The 25,881-nt window shown below is 42.5% G+C and overlaps 1 protein-coding gene across 1 annotated transcript in view; it reads left to right on the plus strand.

The window, feature by feature from the left end:
* The window catches only part of wrnip1 (WRN helicase interacting protein 1), a 72,553-nt gene extending 59,289 nt beyond the window's left edge, over window positions 1-13,264 (plus strand). The window contains exons 5-8 of the mRNA XM_060849838.1: window positions 3,794-3,949; window positions 6,554-6,633; window positions 9,228-9,830; window positions 11,966-13,264. Of these exons, the coding sequence (XP_060705821.1) occupies window positions 3,794-3,949; window positions 6,554-6,633; window positions 9,228-9,464 (473 nt within the window). The 3' untranslated portion in view covers window positions 9,465-9,830; window positions 11,966-13,264. The remainder of the gene's footprint in view (window positions 1-3,793; window positions 3,950-6,553; window positions 6,634-9,227; window positions 9,831-11,965) is intronic.
* Window positions 13,265-25,881: the final 12,617 nt, after the last annotated feature.

The raw sequence follows: 25,881 nt of genomic DNA on the forward strand, positions 1-25,881 counted from the left end.
GATGCCAGTGAGAATTATGAAAACAGCCAGAAATGTTCAGCTTTTTCTAATGTTTCCATCTCTATAAACCAGGTAACATCCTAGTAATTTTGTGTGGTGTCCTCGTTACTGCCTCAATATCAATTAATTAAATAGTTAGTAGAAAATTATTTTGAAGGAGGAAAGAATAAAAAATTAAATAATTAATTGAATACCATAAATAGTTGTGATTTGCAATGTTAATGACTGAGCACTGTTTGGGGAGGAAATTGTTTTTAATATAAGCAAAATTCTAACATCATATGTCACGAGTATTACAAATACACTTGTGGAACTGTACCATATAGAACATAGTACAGTACGGGCCCTTCAGCCTTCGATATTGTGCCAATTTTTATCCTACTCCAAGAACAGACTAACCAACATGCCCTTCATTGTACTAAGTTCCATGTGCCTATTCAAAAGTTGCTTATGTCCCTAATGTATCTAACTGTACTACCATTGCTGGCAGTGCATTCAACACACCCATCACTCTATTTAAAGATCCTACCTCAGACATCTCCCCTAAACCTTCCTCCAATTACCTTGAAATTATGTGCTAGCTATTTCCGGGATGGAAAAACGTCTCTGGCCATCCACCTACCTATACCTCTCATCATCTTGTGCAACTCTATCAAGGTACCTCTCATTCTTTTTCGTTCCAAATAGAAAAGGCCTAGCTCCCTCAACCTTTCTTTGTAAAATATGCCCTCCAGTCCAGTCAGCATCCTGGTTAATCTCATCTGCACCCTCTCTAAAGCTTCCACATCTTTCTTATAATGAGGCGACCAGAACTGAACACACTGCTCCAAGTGTGGTCGAACGAAAGCTCTATAGAGCTGCAGCATAACCTCACAGCTCTTAAACTCAATCCCCCTGATAATGAAAGCCAACACACTATGCTTTCTTGACAACCCTATCAACCTGGTTGGTAACTTTGAGGGATCGATGGACGTGGACCCCAAGATTCTTCTGTTCCTCCACACTGCCAAAAATCCTGCCTTTCACCCTGTAATCTGCATTCAAATTTGACTTTCTAAAATTAATCACTTCACACTTGTCCAGGTTGAACTCCATCTGCCACTTATCAGCCCAGTTCTGCATCCTGTCAATGTCCTGTTGCAACCTACAACAGCTCTCCACACAATCTACCATTCCACCAACCTTTGTGTCACTGGCAAACTTACTAACCCACCCTTCCACTTTCTTATCCAAGTCATTTATAAAAATCACAAAGAGCAGAAGTCCCAGAAGCAATTCCTGTGGAATACCATTGGTCACCAAGCTCCAGGCTGAAAACTTTCCATCTACCACCATCCTTTTTCTTCTATGGGCCAGTCAATTCTGCATTCAGACAGCCAGGTTTCCCTGTATCCCATGTCTCCTTACTTTCTGAATGATCCTACCATGGGGAGCCTTATCAAACACCTTGCTAAAACCCACGTACACCACATCCACTGTTCTACCTTCATCAGTGTGTTTTGTCACACCCTCAAAGAATTCAGTAAGGTTTGTGAGTCATGACCTACCCCTCACAAAGTCATGCTGACTGTCTCTAATCAACCTATGGTTTTCCAAGTAATCATAAAGCCTGTCTCTCAGAATCCTCTCCAGTACTTTACCCAGCACAGATTTGAGACTGACTGGGTCTGTAATTCCCAGGATTATCCCTATTCCCTTTTCTTGAACAAGGGAATCAATCATCTGGCACTACTCCAGTGGACAATGAGGACACAAAGATCATCACCAAAAGCACAGCAATCTCTTCCCTTGCTTCCTGTAATAACCCTAAGGTATATCCCCTCTGGCCCAAGGCATTTTTCTATTCTCATGATTTTCAAAATTTTCAGCAATCCTCCTTTTTAACATCAACCTGTTCGATCATATCAGTCTGTCCTCAGAAACATCAAGGCCCCTCTCAGTAGTGAATACTGAAGAAAAGTATTCATTAAGGACCTCCCCTGCCTCCTCCGACTCCAGGCACATGTTCCCTCCACTATCCCTGATCAGCCCTACCCTCTGGCAATCTTCTTGTTCCTCACATAGATGTAGAATACCTTAGGGTTTTCCTTAATCCTACCTGCTAAAGCTTTTTCAATCCCCCTGCTAGCTCTCCTGAATCCATTCTTCAGATCCTTCCTGGCTACCTTGTAACCCATTAAAGCCCTATCTAATCCTTATCTCCTCAACATTAAGTAAGCTTCTTTCTTCCTCTTGACTAGATGTTCTACATCCTTGTCACCCAAGGCTCTTTCAACCTGTCATCCCTTCCTCGCCTCAGTGGGACAAACCTATCAGCAAGTGCTTCCTAAATAACCTCCACATTTCTGTCGTGTATTTCCCTGAGAACATCTGTTCCCAATTTAGGCACCCCAGTTCCTGCCTAGTAGCATTGCAATTTCCCCTTCCCCCAATTAAATACTTTCCCATACTGTCTGCTCCTAAGCCCACCATGAGTACAGTAAAGGTCAGGGAGTTGTGATTGAAATGCTGTCCCACTGAGAGATCTGACACCTGGCATGGTTTGTTGCCGAGCACTAATTCCAATACAGTCTCCCCTCTAGTCGGCCTATCTACACGTTGAGTAAGGAACCTTCTTGGACACACCTGACAGAAACTGCTACATTCCAAACTATTGGAACTAAGGAGGTTCCAATCAATATGAGGGAAGTTAAAGTCACCCACAAAAACAACTTCTGTACCTTTCCAAAATCTGCCTCCCAATCTGCTCCTACATTTCTCTGTTGCTACTGGAGGGTTCTGTAGAAAACTCACAATAAAGTAACTGCTCCTTTCCTGTTTCTAACTTGCACCCATACTGACTTGAAGGCAATCTGTCCTTGATAACCTCCATTTTTGAAGCTGTGATACTATCCCTGATTAGCAATGCTGCTCCTCCATCTCTTACACACACACACACACACACACACACACACACACACACACACACACACACACACACACACACACACACCCATACACCCATCATCCACACAGTTCCAAGTCCCTGATCCATGCTCTTAAATTTGTCACTCTTATTCCTGAAACTACTTGCATTAAAATGTACACACTTCAACCCATCACACTGACTGCATCTTTGTCCAATCAAGTGCCTATCCCTTCTCAAACTCTCTGCACGCTGTATCTGGCTGTTCACTACCTACTCCATCATCTGATCCGTAGCTCCGGTTCCAATTTCCCCCCACCCTTGCTAAACCCTCCCGCAGAGTTCTAGCAAACCTCCTGCCCAGGATATTGGTGCCCCTTCAGTTCAAATGCAACCCATCCTCAGTAAGACATATAATTATTTTATCTCATCAACAATGTTTACCTCTCGTCGTATTTTTGATCAGATGGCCAAACATACACACATCACACATCACATGGAATCGTTTGATTGGAGCAAGAGTTGGTCATTTGACCCCTGGAGCCTGGTCAGTCACTCAATATATTCATGGCTGATAATTAAGCTCAATACCCCAATTCCAGCTTCCCCCAAATCCCTTGATGCCTTTAGCCGCAAAAGCTTTATCTATCTCATTCTTGAAAACACATTATGTTTTGGCCTCAACCACTTTCTTTGGTAGTGAGTTGCACAGACCCACTACTTACCCCTTATTTACCCCTTACACTTAATCTGTGACTCCTGGTTCTCGACTCCCACCATCAGGAACGTTCATAGTGCATATATACACCGTGCTCTGGACTGAATAATATCATTGGAAGTATGAGAGTCAGCTAGTCAGTTATCACAGAATACCTGCTTAATTCTCAGGTGAAGAACATTATAATTGCATCTCAGCACTACACAAGACGATGCGAGCCTCCGATGAGAAGGCTGCCCTCTATTGGCTTGCAAGAATGCTAGAAGGTGGTGAGGATCCGTTGTATGTTGCACGGAGACTGGTGAGATTTGCGAGTGAAGATGTAGGTAAGACTTCAAAATAACAGTATTGAATATTTCTTACATTTATTCCAAGCCTTTGAATAGTTGAGAAGAGAGTAGAAAGAAAATAAATAAAACTGACTAACCGGAACTCCTACTGATCTCTGCAGCTCCCCTCAATTGATCTATCACAGATCCCTGGACTGAACATGGCCTATTTTGCAGACTGTAGTGATATGGAATTCTGACCCAGCGGTCAATTGATTGTGTTCACATTGCTGGGCTAAGATCAGATGCTGCCCTAGACTGAATGTGGCAGGTCCCCCAACTGACGACAGCTCTTTTGTCTTAACAAAGGGTGACTGCTGTTAGACTTTGCTTCCACCGAATGCCATGTCTCTTATTCTGTATACTTGCCTCTTGAGGTGCTGGCACATGCTCTTGGTGTGACATTGACATAGCATTGGAGGCATACAGCCACATGTTTGCCCTTTTGACTGATCACTGCTGACAGCTCTGAAACGTTGCATGGCTTTGTTTCTGTGTTAAAAGGCAAATCAAGACAAAAGTGCTGTGAACCTGAAAGTTTGAACTAAGTGCAAGACATATAGAGGCAAGGAAGAGATGTTGTGAGCATCCCATCTCATCATTCACACCTTCGGTGGAAAATCAAACTATTTTTTTCTTCACATCAAGAATTGCATTCTTCTGATCTTATATATTTCCACTGATTTGTAATTTCCCATGCTGTTCAGAAGCTGGAACAATTCCACCAGTAGTTTATTAATTTTACTCATTAATATAGTTATGTAATTTTTTAACATGAACTATATTAATGTATAAAGTATTGTTTCTAAATATTGATGTAGAGCCAAAAAAACTGCAGATGCTGAAATCCAAGTTAGACAAGCAGGAAGAACACAGCAAGCCAGGCATCATCAGAGGTGGAGAAGTCAGCTTTTCCGGTGTAACTCTTCTTCAGAACTGGGGGTAGGTGTAAGTGGGGCTGCGGATAAAGGGGGCTTTTGGGTGGGGAGAAGGGCTGAGTGTGTGGTAGTGATAGATGAACAGAGGGAGAGGGTATGGCCTTTGATTGATGGGAGGAATGAATCCGGTTGGTAGCTGAAAGGAAGGGTCATAGTCCTTCCAGATGAGACAGGTTCACCTGCCTCTCCTCTAACCTAGTTTACGTATCCGGTGCTCCCAATGTGATCTTCTCTACATCAGTGAGGGCACTGTTTTGCTGAGCATCTCAGCAGGGCCTGCAAGGGCCGATCTGTCCTCCCTGTCACCACCCATTTCAATTCCCCTTCTCATTCCCTCTTCGACATGACCATCCTTGGCCTCCTCCATTGCCACAGTGAATCAGACTGCAAATTGTAGGAACAACATCTCTGCTTCCACCTGGGCAGCCTACAGCCCGGAGGACTGAAGCTTGAGTTCTCCAATTTCAGGCTACCAACCAGATTCATTCTTCACATCGACCAATCAGGCTGTGCCCTCTACTTGTGTCCACCTACCTCTATCTCACCACTCAGCCGTGCTCCACACCCAAACACTCCCCCATCCCAGCCCACCCACCACCCCCCCCCATCTGCAATTCCCCTTACACTAACTCTCAGCGCTAAAGAAAGGTTACAATTGGAATGTCGACTTCTCCACCTCCTGACGCTACCTGGCTTGCTGTGTTCTTCCAGCCTCCTGCTTGTCTACTCTAAATATTGAGTGACCTGCTTTGTCCTTGTGCGCATGTTATTTGAGTTCTGCCGAGGGTAGATTTTCAAATTGAACTCAGATCAAAAGGGAGATTGCAGATTGGTTGTCGTGACTGGAATTAGGACTCTTCCTGGTTCCACCCGGATTATGCCATCTTTTTTCCATGCATCCATTTCTTAAAATGTGGGATCGGTCAGTTCCTCCAAAGGCCAGGCCTGTCCTAGGCCCACATAGGAAATCTGTTTAGTACAACCTTATAAGATTGTGGTGGGACTCATCAGGTAGGAGCTGGTTTGAGTTCCAGTGAAACTTTTTGATGAGAAGAAGTATTGGACGAAGGTTTACTTGGTTGACTTGCAAAGCCCTTCGAGCACATGGGGGTTAGCAATGGTAGTTAATAATACTTGCCAGATTAAGTAGAACAATTAAATGATTTCACCATCAATCTCTTCCATGTTCAGGGAGCTCTGATAGACCAGGCATATCCAACCCTTTTTTTTAATGTTGTATTATTTGGTGCACACAATAAAGCTACATTGACTATGTTTAAATGAAAGTTCCCATTCATTTGCCTAAATCTCTAACTGATCTTTTAATATCATGCTGTTCTGGTTTGAATTATCCATCAAATGTGACAGCTCTTTAGAGATGATCTTTTTGGTAGACTGGTGTTTCTTCAGGCATTTTTATTTTCACAGTGGTCCCACTACATCTCTCATTTTTTTCCTTTTGCTGACTTGTCCTCATTTCCAGTGCTCATTCTAAAATCTTTGCAGAATTGTAGTAGGCAATTGAGACATCAGGCACTAAAACCATCTTTACTTCAAACTCTGCAATGAAACCAACTTAAATAAATGCACAAGTGTTTAGTCCTGTTAGAATTTCTGAAAGATGGTACATTAAACTCAGCTGTCGTTTTTTGATCTTTTATAGGACTAGCAGACCCTTTGGCTTTGACCCAGGCAGTATCTGCTTACCAAGGGTGCCATTTTATAGGGATGCCTGAATGTGAGGTATTTTAATATTTTATTCTTGTCTGTGTATTTATATCTGGATTATAATAACTATTGTGTACCTTCAGAAATCACATTCCTTTTATGATTCTTAATCTGCTTTTAAAGGGTCTCTGCCAGATTCTGTTTCCACCCTCCAGTTGCAAATTTTTAATAGCTGTAAAGAAGTTCCATCTGGTTAATTAAATTCCAAATGAAGTGCTGCTGGTGTAGTGGTTCTGCAATCATAAATATGACCACTTAGAGCCAGACAACTGATGGCCTAAGGACCAGTGTACATCCAATCCCAGTAAGACCAAAGCTGACATTTGTTATGGCCCCCAACAACTATACAAATATAATTCTTTTGGGCCAGGACAAAGATGCTCTTGAATTTGATTTGATTGAATTTCTGTAAACAAACAGAATAGATATGCCTTACAGTGCCAGGGACCCGGGTTCAATTCCAGCCTTGGGCGACTATCTCTGTGGAGTTTGCACATTCTTCGGTGTGGGTTTCCTCCAGGTGCTCCGGTTTCTTTCCACAACCCAAAGATGTGCATGTTGGGTGAAATGGCCATGCTAAATTGTCCATAGTGTTCAGGGATGAATGGGTTAGGTGCATTAGTCATGGTATATGTAGAGTTAGAGGGTAAGAGAAGGGGTCTGGGTGGGTTACTCTTCAGAGGATCAGTGTGGACTTGATGGGTCAAATAGCCTGTTTCCACATTGTAAGGATTCTGTTCTATGTTCCTAATTGACAGTAGCTTGCTTAAACAGGGGCAGTCAAGTATTGTTACTGCAGGTGTCTCCTAGGACTGCTCAGGACTTTCTTTAGACCGATCCTAATGAGAAGCATTTATCCCCATACTGCAAAATTAAGCAAAAAACAAGTATAATCCCAGATACATCAGGAATGACCCCACAATTCAGCCAAGGTATCCAATCTGTACACCATGAATCGAGCTTGAATTTTGACTCCATCCTTATGAGGTGGCAAACAATGTGTACAAAAGAAAAAGCAACTCATATGTTGATCAGAAGGTATACATTTTACATATGTTAATTTTTAAGAAAATTACACAATTGATTTTTATTCATTCAGTTAATTATGATTTGGTATGTGCATTTGAAATTCTAAATTTCAGATATAATGAGTCAGATTTTCCTGGCACAAGGGAAGCATGTTAATGGTGCATGCTAGTATTAATGCAAAAGTTAGCCTGTGAGATTGGGGGTGAAGAAATGTTCCATGAGGTAAAAATCTCTAGGGTGTGCTTGTTAGTTTACAGCATTCCACTTAAATAAAAGCAAAGTACAGCATTTGCTGTAAAGCTAAAATCAAATCAGAAAGATCTGAAAAAACTCTGCAGGTTTGGCAGCATCTCTGGAAAGAGAAACAGAATTAACTTTTTGGTTCAGTTCCAATTCAGAAATATTTTGTCTCACAATAATGTGATATATTTGATCAGATGGTAAAACAACTGTTTCATGTCAATCATTGTGCGAAGAACTACACCCCATATTCTGGACTGAACAATATCATTAGAGGTATAAACGTGCAAAGTTATGCCCGTGGTAGGAAAGCAACTAAAATCTGTCATTAGAAATAGATAACCCAAACTGATCAGGCTCCGGTGCATCAAGTTGTTATTTTTCCAGATGCTGACAAATACGAGTTCAGGGAGTGTCTTCGGGTGTTATCTGTCTGGACTTCCAGAAGTTGTCATAAAACTGCATCATGAATTACTTGCAGAAGTGAGGGCATGTAATATTGGATTTGGTCTTTTTAATTCAGTCAGAAATTAGTTGGAGGTACTAGAAAGTAAAAGGTAGATATTCTGAGTGGTGGGATGTGACAAATAGCCATCCGAAGGATCTCCACTTGAGCCTGAACTTTTCATATTTATTAATGTTGTGGATAAAGGGGCTGGAGAATTGTGTACCAAGAAAAAGGGATCATAAAGTTAAAGTTAGTGTCGTAGAGATAAGATATATTAGAGATTTAAACATTTCGTTCAAAATACCATATCATTGTAGTTTTCAAAATTGAGGTTGATGGCTTAAACAAGTGTATGAAGGAATGTGGAATAAAGACAGGAAAATGGCTATTGAAGTGCAGATCAGCAGATCTACTTCATTGACAGAGCAGAATTCTCTTTCTTATATGCCTTTAGTATCAGGGCAGTGAGGAATACTTTGAAATGGTGGTCAGTGCAATTTTGCAACCTTGATCAGCCTTTCAGTAAAAGAAAGGCAATCTTGCATTATCTTGAATCTATCATGATATCCCAGTTACATCAAGTAACCCCTTTTGTAGGAACCTGTTAATTAGCAACTATAAATGGACAACACTAGAAAACATGTTTAGTTTCTGATCTGTAAAACTTTAGGTGAGCTTGTAAGAAATTGAATTAAATATTTCCTATTATTTAAAGAACAGAAATCTGCTTAATGTACTAAGACCGAAGAGAAAAGCACATAACCAGTAAATCATAAGTCATGTTTCTGATTTCTGATGTTTAATGTAACAGTCATTGTGGAGGCTTATTTCAATTTATAGAATGATGGGCAAATTTAAGATTAAGTAATAGTCTTCCTCTCTTATCATACAGGTTATTTTAGCACAGTGTGTAACATACCTGTCAAGAGCACCAAAATCGGTTGAGGTGTACATGGCATATGATGCTGTTAAAGAGTCCCTGAGGAACCACAAGGGTCCGTTGCCTTCTGTTCCACTGCACCTAAGAAATGCACCTACAAAACTCATGAAGGATCTTGGCTATGGAAAAGATTATAAATACTGTTCTTTGAACAAGCCAGAGGATAATCCCTGTTCAACTAAAGAATAATCACTTTTTTGAGGTGGACTTCTTTCTCTCCCCCTGACATTTGTATTTCCTTTTGCCTTTCTAACAGTTGGAATTAACACTAAAAAAAACTTTCACCAGCAAAAGAAAAGAAACCAATGTACTAGCTGCAAACTTGTCAATTCTGTCATCACCTTCTGTTCCCGTCATCTCTGAAGTACATTCATTCTAAAAACATGTAAGCAAGAATAAAACATGACTTGACTTTGGCTATTTATTCCATTTTTGTGTGGGTCCATCTGGCATTTCAGTAGTTAACAGTTGAAGACAGCTGAACGTCTGTCTAATTTCCATATCAACGAAGAAAGGTGAACATTTCACTGGATTCACAGATAGACCAATAATCAGGTTTGTACTAAATCTGTTACTTGCATGTTGTTGAACCAGAGGCTTGTTTTTTTTTTAACCCAAATATGCAACAAAAAACAAAATCAGAAATGGAGTCTGCTTTTCTCTTTCATGTAACTTATGCAGTGTTATATTATCACATTCTCAGGCATTCTACATTCCTTTATATACAATGATTAATTTGAATTACAGTCACTATGATGTAGGCAATCATGATCATAAGGGCCTATAAACAAAAAAAATTTAACACTCCATATGATTATAGATCCCAAAAATTAGTTTTGAATCTGGGCTAATTTGATTTTAGTGGACACTGTTCTCCAGAAACTTTTAAATTCTGCATCAGTACATAGTGGGAGTTCATGTTCATTCTAACAAAATAACTGATCTCGAGAATCTACAGGGTTGCTTTTGGTAAAGAAATCTTTTTTAGTATAAAATAGGATGAATTTAGTTTGGGGCTCCTTGTTATGGCTGAGTAGAGGTATTTCTACTATGTATTTGCCACTATGCTGTGGTGGCTAATATAGTTCCAATCTCTAAAGTGCTGGTAATAACTTGGATACAAAATGGGTTGAGTGATGGGTAACAGGGTCAATGAATAGTTTTTAGGCTGCAGGAAGGTTTGTAGTGGAGTTCCCCAGAGATTGGTTTTGAGACCCCTGCTTTGCCCGATATATATTAATGGTCTGGATCTTGGTGTGTAGGAAACAATTTCAAAGTTTGCAGATGAAACAAAACTTGGAAGAATTGTATACTGTGAGAAAGACAGTGTGGAACTCAAAAAGGATGTTGACAAGTTGATGCAGTGGGCAGGTGGATGGCAGATGCAGTTTAATGCAGAGAAGTGTGAGGTAGAAAGACAATACAAATTACATTTTTAAAGAGAGTACAAGAGCAAATGAACCTGGGTGTATATTTGCTCAGATCGTTGAAGGAGGCAGGACAAGTGGAGAGCAGTTGGTAAAGCATATACCGTAGCGTCTTCCACTTAATACTACAGGCATAGTGTACAAGAGCAAGGAGGTGATGCTGAAGTAGTACAATACTTAGACCTCAGATGTAATATTGTGTGCAGTTGTGGGTGCCACAATAAAGGAAAGATGTGACTGCTTTAGTGAGAGTGCAGAAGCAATTTACAAGAATGTTTCCAGGAATGCAAAGCTTCAGTTATGCAGTTAGATTGAAAAATTTGGAACTGTTCTCTTTGGGAAGAATAAATCCAAAAGGGGATTTCATGTAGGTTTTCAAAGTCATGAGCTGGCCAAATAGAGTAGATACAGATAAATTGTTCCTGATTGTAAAAGGCGTCAGAACGGGAGGACACATATTTAAATTAATCTGCAAAAGAAACAAGGGTGAATTAAGAAAAATAACTTTTGCATATCGTGACTAGGGTATGAAATGCATAGCCTGGAGATGTGGAGACAGATTCAGTTAAAGCATTTGAGAAAACATTGGATGTTTTTTTTGGATAGAAATATTAGGCAAGGGTGTAGAAAAAAAGCAGGAGATTGGCACTATGTAATTAAGCTTTTCTAAAATACCAGTGCAAGCACAATTGATCGAATGGCCTCCTGCACTGTAATAATTCTGTAATTCACTGGTTATGTTATTTGCTGAAATTATTAACTGCTGGGATGTAATTTCAGAATATCAAGCCAACTTTGATACCTAGACTCTGTGTTTACAACACAGTTATTCATCGCTGTACTCCAGTATGATGGGGGACAGGTAGTGTGCAGCTATGTTCTTAAATTACTTTAATACCAACAAATCAAGCAGGTGTCACTACGTCATGATAAATGGAAACAGTAACTTACCCTGCCCCTTCATGGCAGAGCTTACACAGCACAGAATGGGAACCTTGTGTTCTGTAGAGTTCAGTTACACTTCTAATAAATTTTACTGCATCTTTGATGGGGGTTAGATGTTGGTTGGGGGAAGTTTGTCACTTCATTTCAACTGATGTATTTTTCCTGCATATTGGGCTCAACAATATTCTTAACTGGCAAATTCAAAGAAAATCCTGAATAAAAGTATCAGGCTTTCGGGGAGGCTTCACTGAATATGTGAAATGGATGATTGCATAATTAGCAACTGGTTTACGCTGTGATTAATTCTCTCTCTTCCAGTTCATATTTTGCACTAATGCTGAAGATGAATTTCACACCATTGTTCTTTGCTGACATCAGCTGGGCCACCTGTTCAAGTAATCATTATTTTCTTCAGGAGAAGAGTAGAAAAAGCATCCAATGTAAGTGTACTGGAGTAACCCCTTTGCAACATAAGCACAAGAAAAGGAAATACTTGGTGCAATAATGACCATGGTGGTATTACTAAAAGGAGAAGGGCAGGAAGGTTGTGAGACTTATTGAATGAAATAAATGATTTTTGCTTGTCTTTGTTCAGGAATATGAAGCTTCCAGCATGTTTGTCTATTCCATGAGTTTGTGATTCCCACTGGTTTAATACCCTTGAAACAACCAGCTAGGGTCTGTTTGAATTCAGCACTTAGTTCAGATGAACCTACTGTGTTTGGCTGTAATGTGATTACACCCAATCCTTCCCAACTACTACTCATTTCTGTCAACATCAGTATTCGTGACAGTATTGAGTGGGAGATTTGCCATACGGAAAACCCAGCTGGGAGTGTTCTTCATTCCATGGCACTCAGTGCTCGGTTGAGGGTCTCAACCGCTGGGCACCACCTTTTTCCTCTCATTGACTGATTCTTGGAAGGTATGACTACTCCCAAAGCCCTTAATTCTGGACAAAGCCTACTGGTCAGTTAATCGAGGGAGATGTTCATGTAATGTCACCGGTCCAGGTGCCCAAATTAATTCTTGGGGAACATTGGTTAAAATCCAACTGTGCCAGCTGATGGAACTAAAGAAAAAAGTCCTCACTAATAATTTTAAATTAACCTTGGTTGTTGTAAATCAACGCACCTAGTTCACTAATGTTCTTCAGGGAAGGAAATCTGTCATCCTTGCCTGGTCTGGCTTGCACATCACACCAAACCCTCAGTGATTTGGTGGGCTCTTTATTGTCTGAAATGGTCCAGCAGGACACTTAGGTCAACTGCAATTAGAGATAGACAACAAATGCTGGTCATGCCAGTGACACCCATATCTTCTGAAAGAATAGATTTTTTTTTAAAAAGCAACTTCATTTGATGCTGCCCTGAGTGCCTCAGGGAGGGTTTTCAATCTGAAGAGTTTGTGAAAGGGGACTTTGTTGCTTGTCTTGCTGTGATAGCACTGTAAAAGATGTGATCCTGGAAATAATTTCTGATAATGCCCATGTTGTTAATCAAAAATCCATGGAAACATTTTGCATGCAATAGACAGTGGGCACTATATCTTTGCCGCGATCTGCAAAATCTGAGCTATTGTATTTTGATGTAAATGATTAAAAATGTACTCCAACAACTTGCCTGAGGTTCCTTAACATCTCTTTGTGCAGCTATAAACATTGCTTTGGAACAGACTATTCTTGGCTAATTCAAAAACTGAACTTCTTTGAAAACATCAACAACTTGCATTTATATCATCAAAGTTTGAGGCAAACAAAACAGATCATTCACAGGGTTACAAGGAAAATGAATGCCATTGCCAGAGGAATATACGATTAGGAGGAAACAGAGTGCCATCAAGGAAACCTGGTAATACTGGAACCAGTAGGGGAGAATTCTTTCTGATAGCTGAAGCCATATTTGGCAATTGGGAAGATGGTCGTGGTTGTTAGAAACCAAGCATCTCAGCAATTGGCTGATTACATAATGTTAAATTCAACAACTAATTTTTCAAATAATGAAACAACCCTGGCCAACATGCAACTGGTCAACATATAGGTTTTGAATTGCTAACTGCGAAGTAGCATTCATATCATACAGATTTCAGACAAGTACCATCTCCAACAAAAAAAACAGTCATTCAAGGGTAATAGCACGGTCAGCATCATGGGTTTGTGACTTTCTAGAAGTTAAACTGGGCTAGCCACGTAAATATTAGCACTTCTAGAGCAATCAGAGGCTAGATATGCAAGGGAAAGTCTCATCTCCAGACTAGCCAAAGCCTTTTCAGTACTTACATGTCTGAAGCAGGGATTGTGATAGGATGCTTGCCTGGATTTGTGTAGCTGAAACAGTAATCAAAATTCAATACCATTTAGGATAATGACATATTCTTGACTGACATCATCCACACTGTAAACATGCACAGCTTCTATCAGCAGAACACCATGGCACTATCTACAGTGTATATTACAGAAAATCACCAACGCTTTTCAACATCACATTTAAATACACCAATGAGGACAAGGGCAGCAAGTGTCTCCATATTTCACTATAATTCTGTCATCATTCTGACTTGGACATGCATAATCATTCCTTCATGATTGCTATGTCAAATTCCTGAAATCCTTGCTCAACAGCATTGTGGGAGCACTTGCACCTCAGGACTATGACATGTTTAATAAAAATGATTTAATTTGTGGGTCTCACTTGATCTATTTTCCATTCCATTTGTGTTTAAAAAGATGTGCTTTCTTCATGATCTTATCCAATGCATGCAGCACAGTCCTTTAGTTCTGTAGCTGGGATGCTGTTCAGCGTTATAGCCGTGACTGTACACAGCATACTTATCTGTATCTTGACATCCAATGGAGCGAATTGAATTCATTGGGAGACTGACATTTATAATGATGGGAATGTCAAGAGGCCAGGAAGAAGTGCTACTGGTACTTCAGTCTGAAACTGATTGTAATGCTTGAACCTCATTGACGTTCACCATGCTGAACTCTGCCATTTTTGAGGATGTTCATGGAAACATTTCTTCACATTAATTGCTTGTTTGTTCCTTGCATGATGCTGTCATAGATAATTACATCTAGATTAATGAAGTATTTTTTTCCCTTTGGCTTTTGCACTATCTGTCACTAATCCAATATGGAAGCTTCAAAACTTGACTAGCTCACTTAGTGATAATGCTTGATGATGTGCTTTAGCTGCCAACCAAGCCTATATTTTGTACTTCTCATTTTAAGGTTTCTTCTCCGTGATAGTGTGGGGGAGGACTAAGCCATCAGCTGATTGAGGATCAGTAAATGATAGTTTCTTTGTTATGTTTGACTTCAAGCCATGAGGCATAATAAGATCCAGAGTCAATATTGTATACCAAATATATATAGCATATATTGCGAACTGGTAGGACAGGACTTTCAGAGGAAACTGATAAGAATAATTCAGTAAGGTTAGCTATGCCTGGTTGTTTAGATAGTTTGAGAGCCCAATTTTGCATCAACCCTTGTGTCAATGAAGGAGAGTTGTCAGGGATTCACTGAGCAGATTGTACCTTCAGAATTGCTGCTGCTTAGTCTGTTCCTTTTTTGCTGCATTTCAATACAATTAAAGGTAATTAAGAGTAAAAAATGAGGTCTGCAGATGCTGAAGATCACAGCTGAAAATGTGTTGCTGGTCAAAGCACAGCAGGCCAGGCAGCATCTCAGGAATAGAGAATTCGACGTTTCGAGCATAAGCCCTTCATCAGGAATGAGAGAGAGTAGCCAAGCAGGCTAAGATAAAAGGTAGGGAGGAGGGACTTGGGGGAGGGGCGATGGAGGTGGGATAGGTGGAAGGAGGTCAAGGTGAGGGTGATAGGCCGGAGTGGGGTGGGGGCGGAGAGGTCAGGAAGAAGATTGCAGGTTAGGAGGGCGGTGCTGAGTTGAGGGAACCGACTGAGACAAGGTGGGGGGAGGGGAAATGAGGAAACTGGAGAAATCTGAATTCATACCTTGTGGTTGGAGGGTTCCCAGGCGGAAGATGAGGCGCTCCTCCTCCAGCCGTTGTGTTGTTATGTTCTGCCGGTGGAGGAGTCCAAGGACCTGCATGTCCTCGGTGGAGTGGGAGGGAGAGTTAAAGTGTTGAGCCACGGGGTGGTTGGGTTGGTTGGTCCGGGCGTCCCTGAGGTGTTCTCTGAAGCGTTCCGCAAGTAAGCGGCCTGTCACCAATATAGACGAGGCCACATCGGGTGCAGCGGATGCAATAGATGATGTGTGTGGAGGTACAGGTGAACTTGTGGCGGATATGGAAGGATCCCTTGGGGCCTTGGAGGGAAGTGAGTGTGGAGGTGTGGGCGCAAGTTTTACATTTCCTGCGGTTGCAGGGGAAGGTGCCGGGGGTGGAGGTTGGGTTGGTGGGGGGTGTGGATCTGACGAGGGAGTCACGAAGGGAGTGGTCCTTGCGGAACGCTGATAGGGGAGGGGAGGGAAATATATCCTTGGTGGTGGGGTCCGTTTGGAGGTGGCAGAAATGACGGTGGATGATACGTTGTATGCGGAGGTTGGTGGGGTGGTAGGTGAGGACCAGTGGGGTTCTGTCTTGGTGGCGGTTGGAGGAGCGGGGCTCAAGGGCGGAGGAGCGGGAAGTGGAGGAGATGCGGTGGAGGGCATCGTCGATCACGTCTGGGGGGAATCTGCGGTCCTTGAAGAAGGAGGCCATCTGGGCTGTGCGGTGTTGGAACTGGTCCTCCTGGGAGCAGATGCGGCGGAGGCGAAGGAATTGGGAATATGGGATGGCGTTTTTGCAGGGGGCAGGGTGGGAGGAGGTGTAGTCCAGGTAGCTGTGGGAGTCAGTCGGTTTATAATAGATGTCTGTGTTGAGTCGGTCGCCCGAGATAGAGATGGAAAGGTCTAGGAAGGGGAGGGAGGAGTCTGAGACAGTCCAGGTGAATTTCAGGTCGGGATGGAAGGTGTTAGTAAAGTTGATGAACTGTTCAACCTCCTCGTGGGAGCACGAGGCAGCACCAATACAGTCATCGATGTAGCGGAGGAAAAGGTGGGGGGTGGTGCCAGTGTAGTTGCGGAAGATGGACTGTTCCACATATCCTACGAAGAGGCAGGCATAGCTGGGGCCCATGCGGGTGCCCATGGCAACTCCTTTAGTTTGGAGGAAGTGGGAGGATTGAAAAGAGAAGTTATTCAGGGTGAGGACCAGTTCAGTCAGTCGAAGGAGGGTGTCAGTGGAAGGGTACTGGTTGGTGCGGCGGGAAAGCAAGAAGCGGAGGGCTTTGAGTCCTTCGTGATGGGGGATGGAGGTGTACAGGGACTGGATGTCCATAGTGAAAATAAGGCGTTGGGGACCGGGGAAGCGAAAATCCTGGAGGAGGTGGAGGGCGTGGGTGGTGTCCCGAACGTAGGTGGGGAGTTCTTGGACTAAAGGGGACAGGACCGTGTCGAGGTATTGGGAGATGAGTTCGGTGGGGCAGGAGCAGGCTGAGACAATGGGTCGGCCGGGGCAGGCAGGTTTGTGGATTTTGGGCAGGAGGTAGAAACGGGCGGTGCGGGGTTGTGGGACTATGAGGTTGGAGGCGGTGGATGGGAGATCCCCTGAGGTGATGAGGTCATATCCGCCACAAGTTCACCTGTAACTCCACACACATCATCTATTGCATCCGCTGCACCCGATGTGGCCTCCTCTATATTGGTGAGACAGGCCGCTTACTTGCGGAACGCTTCAGAGAACACCTCAGGGACGCCCGGACCAACCAACCCAACCACCCTGTGGTTCAACACTTTAACTCTCCCTCCCACTCCACCGAGGACATGCAGGTCCTTGGACTCCTCCACCGGCAGAACATAACAACACGACGGCTGGAGGAGGAGCGCCTCATCTTCCGCCTGGGAACCCTCCAACCACAAGGTATGAATTCAGATTTCTCCAGTTTCCTCATTTCCCCTCCCCCCACCTTGTCTCAGTCGGTTCCCTCAACTCAGCACCGCCCTCCTAACCTGCAATCTTCTTCCTGACCTCTCCGCCCCCACCCCACTCCGGCCTATCACCCTCACCTTGACCTCCTTCCACCTATCCCACCTCCATCGCCCCTCCCCCAAGTCCCTCCTCCCTACCTTTTATCTTAGCCTGCTTGGCTACTTTCTCTCATTCCTGATGAAGGGCTTATGCTCGAAACGTCGAATTCTCTATTCCTGAGATGCTGCCTGGCCTGCTGTGCTTTGACCAGCAACACATTTTCAGTCAAGGTAATTAAGAGTCAACCATAAAGGTGTGGGACTGGATTCACGTACGGGCCAAACAGTAAGGACAGCAGATTTCCTTCCTTAAAGTATGTTAATGAACCATGCTGTTCAAAAAGCAAATGAACAACCTGGCCCAGAGCAACTGGACATTAGTAACCAAGATCAGATTTGACCCGATAATGACATGTCCTGAAAAAGCTGCTGCAAAGAAAATAATGTGTGAACTGTAGCTTTGTTTCAGCATGTATGAGCAGTGGAAGGTTTAACTTCCCAGTTCTGAGTTGATATAAGGTTTGTTTTGGCAATATTCAAGGACCAATTAAGTATGCAGAATTTGAAGGGACCAAGAATGCTTGTGAATTTGATGCGGAGTAGGCAATACTTAATTCTGTCTCCCATCCTTGATAGTAGAACAGGCTGCACCCCTTCAGCTGTGAAGGTTGAAGACATCAGCAATGCTAATGTGCTCTGGGTCATTATGGTTTGACACATGACTGAAATCTTACTTTGGCCTGCATGACTGAAATCTGACCACTATGCCATCTAGATTGTGTGGACGGTGCTGGTGCCTCAAGTATCCTACCTTGAATAAAGTACTTTGATTAATCAATAGAGAAAAACTTACTGCCCCTCAGTTAGGCTTGCAAGACAGAAAACTTATTTTAGATCAGGAGAAATTGAAAACTACTTTGCGGTTTACAAAGCATTTAGGTTGTATCATTGGACATACTGTCTACAAGTTACTAAGGCATTTATTTATGCAAATGATTTTTCCTTTTTTTTTTGTTTGTCCAGTATGCTAGTTATAAAACTATTACATAAATTCATTACAGGAATGTGGACACCACTGGTAAGGTCAACATTCATCGCCAATACCTAATTTCATGGAGAACACTTCGGAGTCAATCCCATTGTGGTCCGGAGTCCCATGAAAACCAGTTCAGATAAAGCCAGCAGATTTTGTTCTCTAAAAGGAACAGTGTTGCCATTAGATTAATTAATTTTTATTCCAGATTTTCTTCTAAATAGAATTTTCACTATCTGCCCCCATGTCCCTAGAATATTAAATGAGGCTTCTGGACTGCAAGGCTTGCCACTATACCACCACCTCCCCAGTACATTATCCATTATGGTTTCTGAACGGCCAATTGTCAGCAACTTTCAAACCAGAAGATAGCATTGTCTGCACCATACAGACCCCTTGCTATAGCAGGAGTCTAGTAACTAGGAGGAAATGCTTCATAGCAGAAGGCAGGAGATGCATGAGTTTTAAGGGTTTCTGGCAGAAATGTTTAATGCAGGGACAGCCCCTCTCCTAAGATGCAGCTGCCTGTATTAGGCTTTTGCGACTTTTGCTGCTTGGCCTTCAGCGGGGCTCCCCCTGCTGACAAAGTCAGGGATACCAGCTTCCCGACCAGTGCTCAAGGTTGCATTTGACTCCTACTTTTTGAACGGTTAACTGAGGATGCAGCCTGCTAATTGACCAACATTCTTAAAATTAAGCCAGCAGGTATTCTGAATGGGTGAGTGATTTACAAAAATAAGGAAAATTCAACCATCAACTGCTGAAATGTAATCCCCGTATAATTACGTTCACCAATACTGGATAACTGACTAGAATTGGAGGACCAGTTCTATGTTAAGGTGAAAGAAGTATCTTTATTAAATGTTCTGAACAAAGTGAAGAGTTAATCCCAACACAATAATGCTATAAACCAACAGAATATACTGAGCTTTTTTAATATTATGGTTATTGACGAGGACATTTCCTTACATTAAAAGGAAAGGATGAACCTCCAATTAAAAATGAAAATTGAAAATATATTGTGGTTTATTACATTGTACTACATCCGCTCCGCAATCTGATATTCCAATCAGTCACAGCACTGAAGGAACCTGTCAAGCAATCTGGAGCAACCCATTCAGTCATTCTCCCATTCAGTCCTTCAATTGCTGCAAGTTAAATAATGAAGCTAAAATTCCCCAGCCTTTGTGCTGGGATTTTAAGCCCATTTCTTTGTGTTATCAGCCCACTCTCATAGGAGCAGGCTCCAGTGAACTTTGAAACCTCAGCAAACAGCTCACTCAAACCACTGCTCTAACTCTTGAACAATGTAGCCATCGGTTCCAGCTGGAAACTAATTCTGTTAATGTCAGCTTCTGGCACAGTGAATAGCAACATTCATAACACCAAGATTAACATCCTATTCATTGTTGGATGCTGATTCATAGTTCCTATGCGTTTCCTAACCCTTTATTAATTGAACACTAAACTGAATTGCCTGGCTGTAGTGGCAGAAAGCACAAAAGGCCTGGAGAACTTTTGGTAGGAGCACTACAATTCTAGTTCATGGATTTACTGTAGCTTCAAGTTTATGGTGCAGAAAAAGTAACAAACAATAGTTTAATTTATATTGAGTCATTACTAAAGTAATGCATGCCAAAGTACTTTGACAGAACACCTAAGGATGAGTGTCTTTGATGACCATGACATCTGTACTGATACCAAGATCCTTGATATCTGTCATCATTCTGACTCTTCTATGTGCATCCAAAACGTGGACTATGTATACATGCCACCTCAAGGTCCTTGAGCAGTACTAACATACTAACATCAACGTCCTTGAAGTGGCTAACAGGACTAACATCAAGGCCATGATCATCCAAACCCAACTCTGCTGCACTGGCCAATGTTCTTATGATGCCCAGGTTCTGATTACCAAAGCTCAAGGAAGGCACTTGAATGATAGGACGACAAAGGAAGTGGTTCAAAGTCTCCCTGAAGGAGCTTTTAGAAAATACAACAGAGATGTCAATGCCTGGAGACCCTCATTCAGATAAGACTGATGTGAAAAAACTCATGTATGAAGGGACACAATTCTGTGAGAGCGCACTTGGCAACTGGAAGTACAGAAAAGGAACTGGAGAATAATCCAAGATGGAGGATAGGAAAAAATTATGGTTGTAAGAGCTGCTCCTTTTTTTTGAGGTATTTTGAGGTACTCCAGTCAATGAAGGCAAGCATGCAGGTACAGCAGGTAGTGAAGAAAGCTAATAGCATGCTGGCCTTCATAACAAGAGGGATTGAGTATAGAAGTAAAGAGGTTCTTCTGCAGCTGTACACGGCCCTGGTGAGACCGCACTTGGGGTACTGTGTGCAGTTCTGGTCTCCAAATTTGAGAAAAGACATTCTGGCTATTGAGGGAGTGCAGCGTAGGTTCATGAGGTCAATTCCTGGAATGGCAGGACTTCCTTATCTTGAAAGATTGGAGAGACTGGGCTTGTATACCCTTGAGTTTAGAAGACTGAGAGGGGATCTGATTGAGACATATAAGATTATTTAAGGATTGGACTCTCTGGAGGCAGGAAACATGTTTCTGCTGATGGGTGAGTGCCGAACCAGAGGACACAGCTTAAAAATACGGGGTAGGCCATTTAGGACAGAGATGAGGAGAAACTTCTTCACCCAGAGAGTGGTGGGTGTGTGGAATGCTCTGCCCCGGAAGGCAGTGGAGGCCCAGTCTCTGGATTTGTTTAAGAAAGAATTGGATAGAGCTCTCAAGGAAAGTGGAATCAAGGGTTATGGTGATAAGGCAGGAACAGGATATTCCTTGAGGATGACCAGCAATGATCATAATGAATGGTGGTGCAGGCTCAAAGGGCAGAATGGCCTACTCCTGCACCTATTGTCTATTTTATGTGTCAGAGGTGATTTCCTTGAATTCCAGGAGAAGTAATTACTGTTTTATAAACTGTTACATCGTTCTGGAACTTCTGGGGGGAGGGGGGCGTGATGGGGGGAGGATCAAAACAACAGCACTTTCAAAAGGAGGAAGAGAAACCACATGGTCAGAGAAAGAAACCCACACTGCTGTCTAACACAGCAGTAAATCTGCACAGCTACTGCCTTTGCTGTTTGAGTTCAAAAATCTCTGTACATTGGAGTGCATCTAAGAAGAATTAACAAACAGAGAAATTTATAGCTGATTTTGGAGGAACCTGTATGGGAGAGCTCACTGCACGGGAGAAGCCAACTGCATAGTTTTTTAAGTGTAACCTTACTGTAAGTCTACAATAGTGAGTAGAGTGGGTCTTTTTTCATTATATGATTTATTTATATCGGTCTCTTGATTAAAGTTTTAAAAATATAAACATAAAACTAAGCCTACAGCAGTGTTTTTTAGAGCAGTAAGATGGTGCTATTTTCTGGGTCTGTAGATTTTAAGGAGTAAAGATGGCCTTTAGTAGAGTGATGTGCTCTTCCCGTTGGGTGTGCAAGATTAAGGAGAGTTTCCATGTTACTGATGATTACGTCTGCAGTATGTGTCTTTGGTTGCAAACCCTATCAGATCACATGGATCGAGTGGAGGGGTGGTTAGAGACAACGAGGAATTTACAGGATCTAGTGGGTTTGATGGATGGCAATTATTGGAAGGGAGGAAAGCCACAGTTATAGTCAGGTGGATGGGTTACCTCCAGGAGAGTTCGGAGAGGGAGGCAGTTAGTGCAGGAATCGCCGGTAGCTATCCCCTTCTTAAACAAGTATGCTGTTTTGGAAAATGTAGGGGGTGATGGACTCAAGGGAATGCAGCATGAACAGCCAAGTTTCTGGTACTGAGACTGGCTATAGTGTGACGAGGGTTATGACAGATTCTAAGTGATCGATTGTGATAGGGCACTCTTTAGTCAGGGGCACAGACAGACATTTCTGTGGCTGGCAACGAGAAATCAGGTTGGTGTGTTGCCTCCCTAGTGCCAGGATCAAGGATATCTCAAAGAGAGTGCAGAATATTCTCAAAGGGGAGAGGGACCAGTAGGAAGTCGTTGTGCCCTTTGGAATTAATGACAGAGGAAGGGAAAAAGATTGGATTCTGAAGGAAGAATATAGAACGTTACACAGGAATTTAAAAAGGAGGTCCTCTAGGGTAGTAATATCTGGATTATTCCTGATACTATGAGCTATTGAAAGTAGGAATAGGAGGATAGACCAGATGAATGTGTGGCTGAGAGACTGGTGCTGGGGAGAAGGGTTCACATTTTTTGATCATTAGAATCTCTTCTGAGGTAGAGGTGACTGGTATAAAAAGGACTGATTACACCTGAATGGTAGGGGACTAATATACTTGCATGGAGATTTGCTAGAGCTGCTCGGGAGGATTTAAACCAATAAGGTGGGGGTGTGGGACCAAGGTTGATAGTGAGGAAAGAGATCAGACTGAGACTGTACAGGTGGGAAAAGGAGCAAGTCAAACAGTCATGGCAGGTCGGAACAAAGCAGAAAAAGAGACAGGACTGATAAACTGCATTTATTTCAATGTAAGAGGCCTAACAGGAAAGGCAGATGAATTCTGAGCATAGTTAGGAACATGGAACTGGAATATCATAGCAATTACAGAGATGTGGCTCAGGGATGGACAGGACTGGCAGTTTAATGTTCCAGAATGCAAATACTACAGGAAGGACAGAAAGGGTGCAAGAGAGGAAGGGGAATGGTGTTTTTGATAAGGGATAACATCAACGGTGTAATTAGGGAGGATATTCCTGGGAATAAATCTAGGGAGGTTATTTGGGTGGAACTGAGAAATAAGAAAGGGATGATCACCTTATTGAAATTGTACTATAGATCTCCCAATAGTCAGCAGGAAATTGAGAAACAGATTTGTAAGGAGATCTCAGTTATCTGTAAGAGTAAGCGGACGCTTGTAGTCAGGGATTTTAACTTGCCAAACATAGACTGAGATTGCCATAGTGTTATGGGTTTAGATGGAGAGGAATTTGTTAAGTGTGTACAAGAAAATTTTCTAATTTGGTATATGGATGTACTTAGTAGAGAAGATGCAAAACTGGACCCAATCTTGGGAAATAAGGCAGGGCAAGTGATTGGGGTGTAATTGAGGGAGCAGTTTGAGGCCAGCGACCACAATTCTATTAGTTTTTAAATAGTGATGGATAGACTGGATCCTAATGTTAACATTCTAAATTGGAAGAAGGACAATTTTGATGATATTAGGCAAGAACTTTCAAAAGTTGTTTTGGGGTTGAATCTTCACAGGTAAAGGGGCAGCTGGAAAATGTGATGCCTTCAAAAATGAGATAATGAGAGTCCAATATATTCTATATTCTCCCTTCACAATCTCATCCTTTTCCCTTCCTCTATCATTAATTCCAATGTGCACAATCACCTCCTGCTGGTCTTTGTCCCGTTTGAGAATATTCTGATCTCTATTTGGGATATCCTTGATCCTATTGTGGTAAAAGGCAAAGCTGGTAGGTGTAGGGAATGCTAGATGTCTAGAGAATTTGAGGTTTTGGCCAATAAAAGGGAAGCATATGTCAGATATAGACAGCAGAGATTGAGTTAATTGCTAGAAGAGTATAAAGACAGCAGGAGTATACAAGAGGGAAATCAGGAGGGCAAAAAGGGGACATGAGATAGCTTTGGCAAATAGGGTTAAGAAGCTTCCAATAGGATTTTATAAATACATTAAGGACAAAAGGGCAACTAGGGAGAGAATAGGGCCCTTCAACAATCAGCAAGACAGCCTATGTGTGGAGCCACAGAAAATGGGGGAGGTACTACACAAGTATTTTGCATCAGTGTTTACCGTGGAGAAGAACATGGAAGATATAGAACGTAGGGAAATAGATGGGGACATCTTGAAACACAACCATATTACCGAGGAGGAGATGCTGAATGTCTTAAAATGCATAAAAGTTGATAAATCCACAGGACCTGATCAGGTGTATCCCAGAACTCTGTGGGAAGCTAGGGAAGTGATTGCTAGGCCCCTTAATGAGATATTTGTATCATCAATAGTCACAGGTGAGCTGCTGGAAGACTGGAAGTTGGCTAACGTGGTACCGTTATTTAAGAAAGTGGTAAGGACAGGCCTGGGAACTATTGACTGGTGAGCCTGATATTGGTGATGTTGGAGGGAATCCTGAGGGACAAGATTTACATGTATTTGGAAAGGCAAGGACTAAATAGGGATAGCCATCATGGCTGTGTGCGTAGTAATACATGTTTCACTCACTTGATTTGAAATTTTTGAAGAACGCCCCCTTCGCTCACCCCCACCTGCCTGGCAGTGCATTCTCCACCCTCATGTCCCTCTATCCTTGCACCTCCCACACACACAGCTTGGGCTGGGGGTGGCAGCTCTCACCCACACGCCCCACCCAGCCAGCCATCGCCCTCTCCCTCCCTCACCCTTGCTGTGTTGTCCAGAGTTTGGGGGTGGTGGATGATGTCTGAGGGTAGTCATTTGGGGATATGAGGCACTGTCCTGGGGGGGCGGTGGTGGTGTCTGTGCAAGTAGGTCTGTCTGGGAGTGGGGCATTCTCATGGGTGGGGATGAGTGTCTGTGTGAGGTCACTTTGGGGGTTACGGGGGGTTGAGGGAGAGGTGTAGTATTCTCTGCCCTTTCCCACAGTCAGACTTAGTCTGTGAGCCCAGTGGCTGAGAGTGTCCCCATAGTCTGTACTGTGAAACAAAAAATCACAATGAGGGGAGGTGCGGGCCAGACAGAGAGGCAAGAATGGGAAGGACAGAGGGAGCAATTGAAACAGTTTGAGGGTGCCCTATATAATGGCCAGAATAGAGGGGCATGGGCTCATGACTGAACATTGGCAAAGACCAAAGTAGAGTGATACTTACAGGTTACAGTTGCCCACCCGCACACCCTCCACAGGTCCTGATTTATATGAGTTGCTCTCAGTGCAGCCAAATCATTTTCACCTATTAATCATATTTATTCAGCATTTACTTCTTCTCCCATTTATTATCAGTAATTCCTTTGCTTCCCTTTTGTTTTGCTCTCTTTCTATGGGCATCATTTCCATCTATCCATCTCACTAATTTCCCCACAATCATCAGGGTTTTGCCACCTTTTCCTAGCTGCTTTCAGTTCGGATGAGGACTCACTCAGCTTAAAACATTAACTCTGTATCTTTCTCTACACGTACTGCCAGAACTATTGAGTTTCCACAGCATTTTCTGTTTTAGTTTCAGATC

Source organism: Hemiscyllium ocellatum, chromosome 34 (genome assembly GCF_020745735.1).
Source record: "Hemiscyllium ocellatum isolate sHemOce1 chromosome 34, sHemOce1.pat.X.cur, whole genome shotgun sequence".
In the NCBI taxonomy this organism is placed as follows: Eukaryota; Metazoa; Chordata; class Chondrichthyes; order Orectolobiformes; family Hemiscylliidae; genus Hemiscyllium; species Hemiscyllium ocellatum.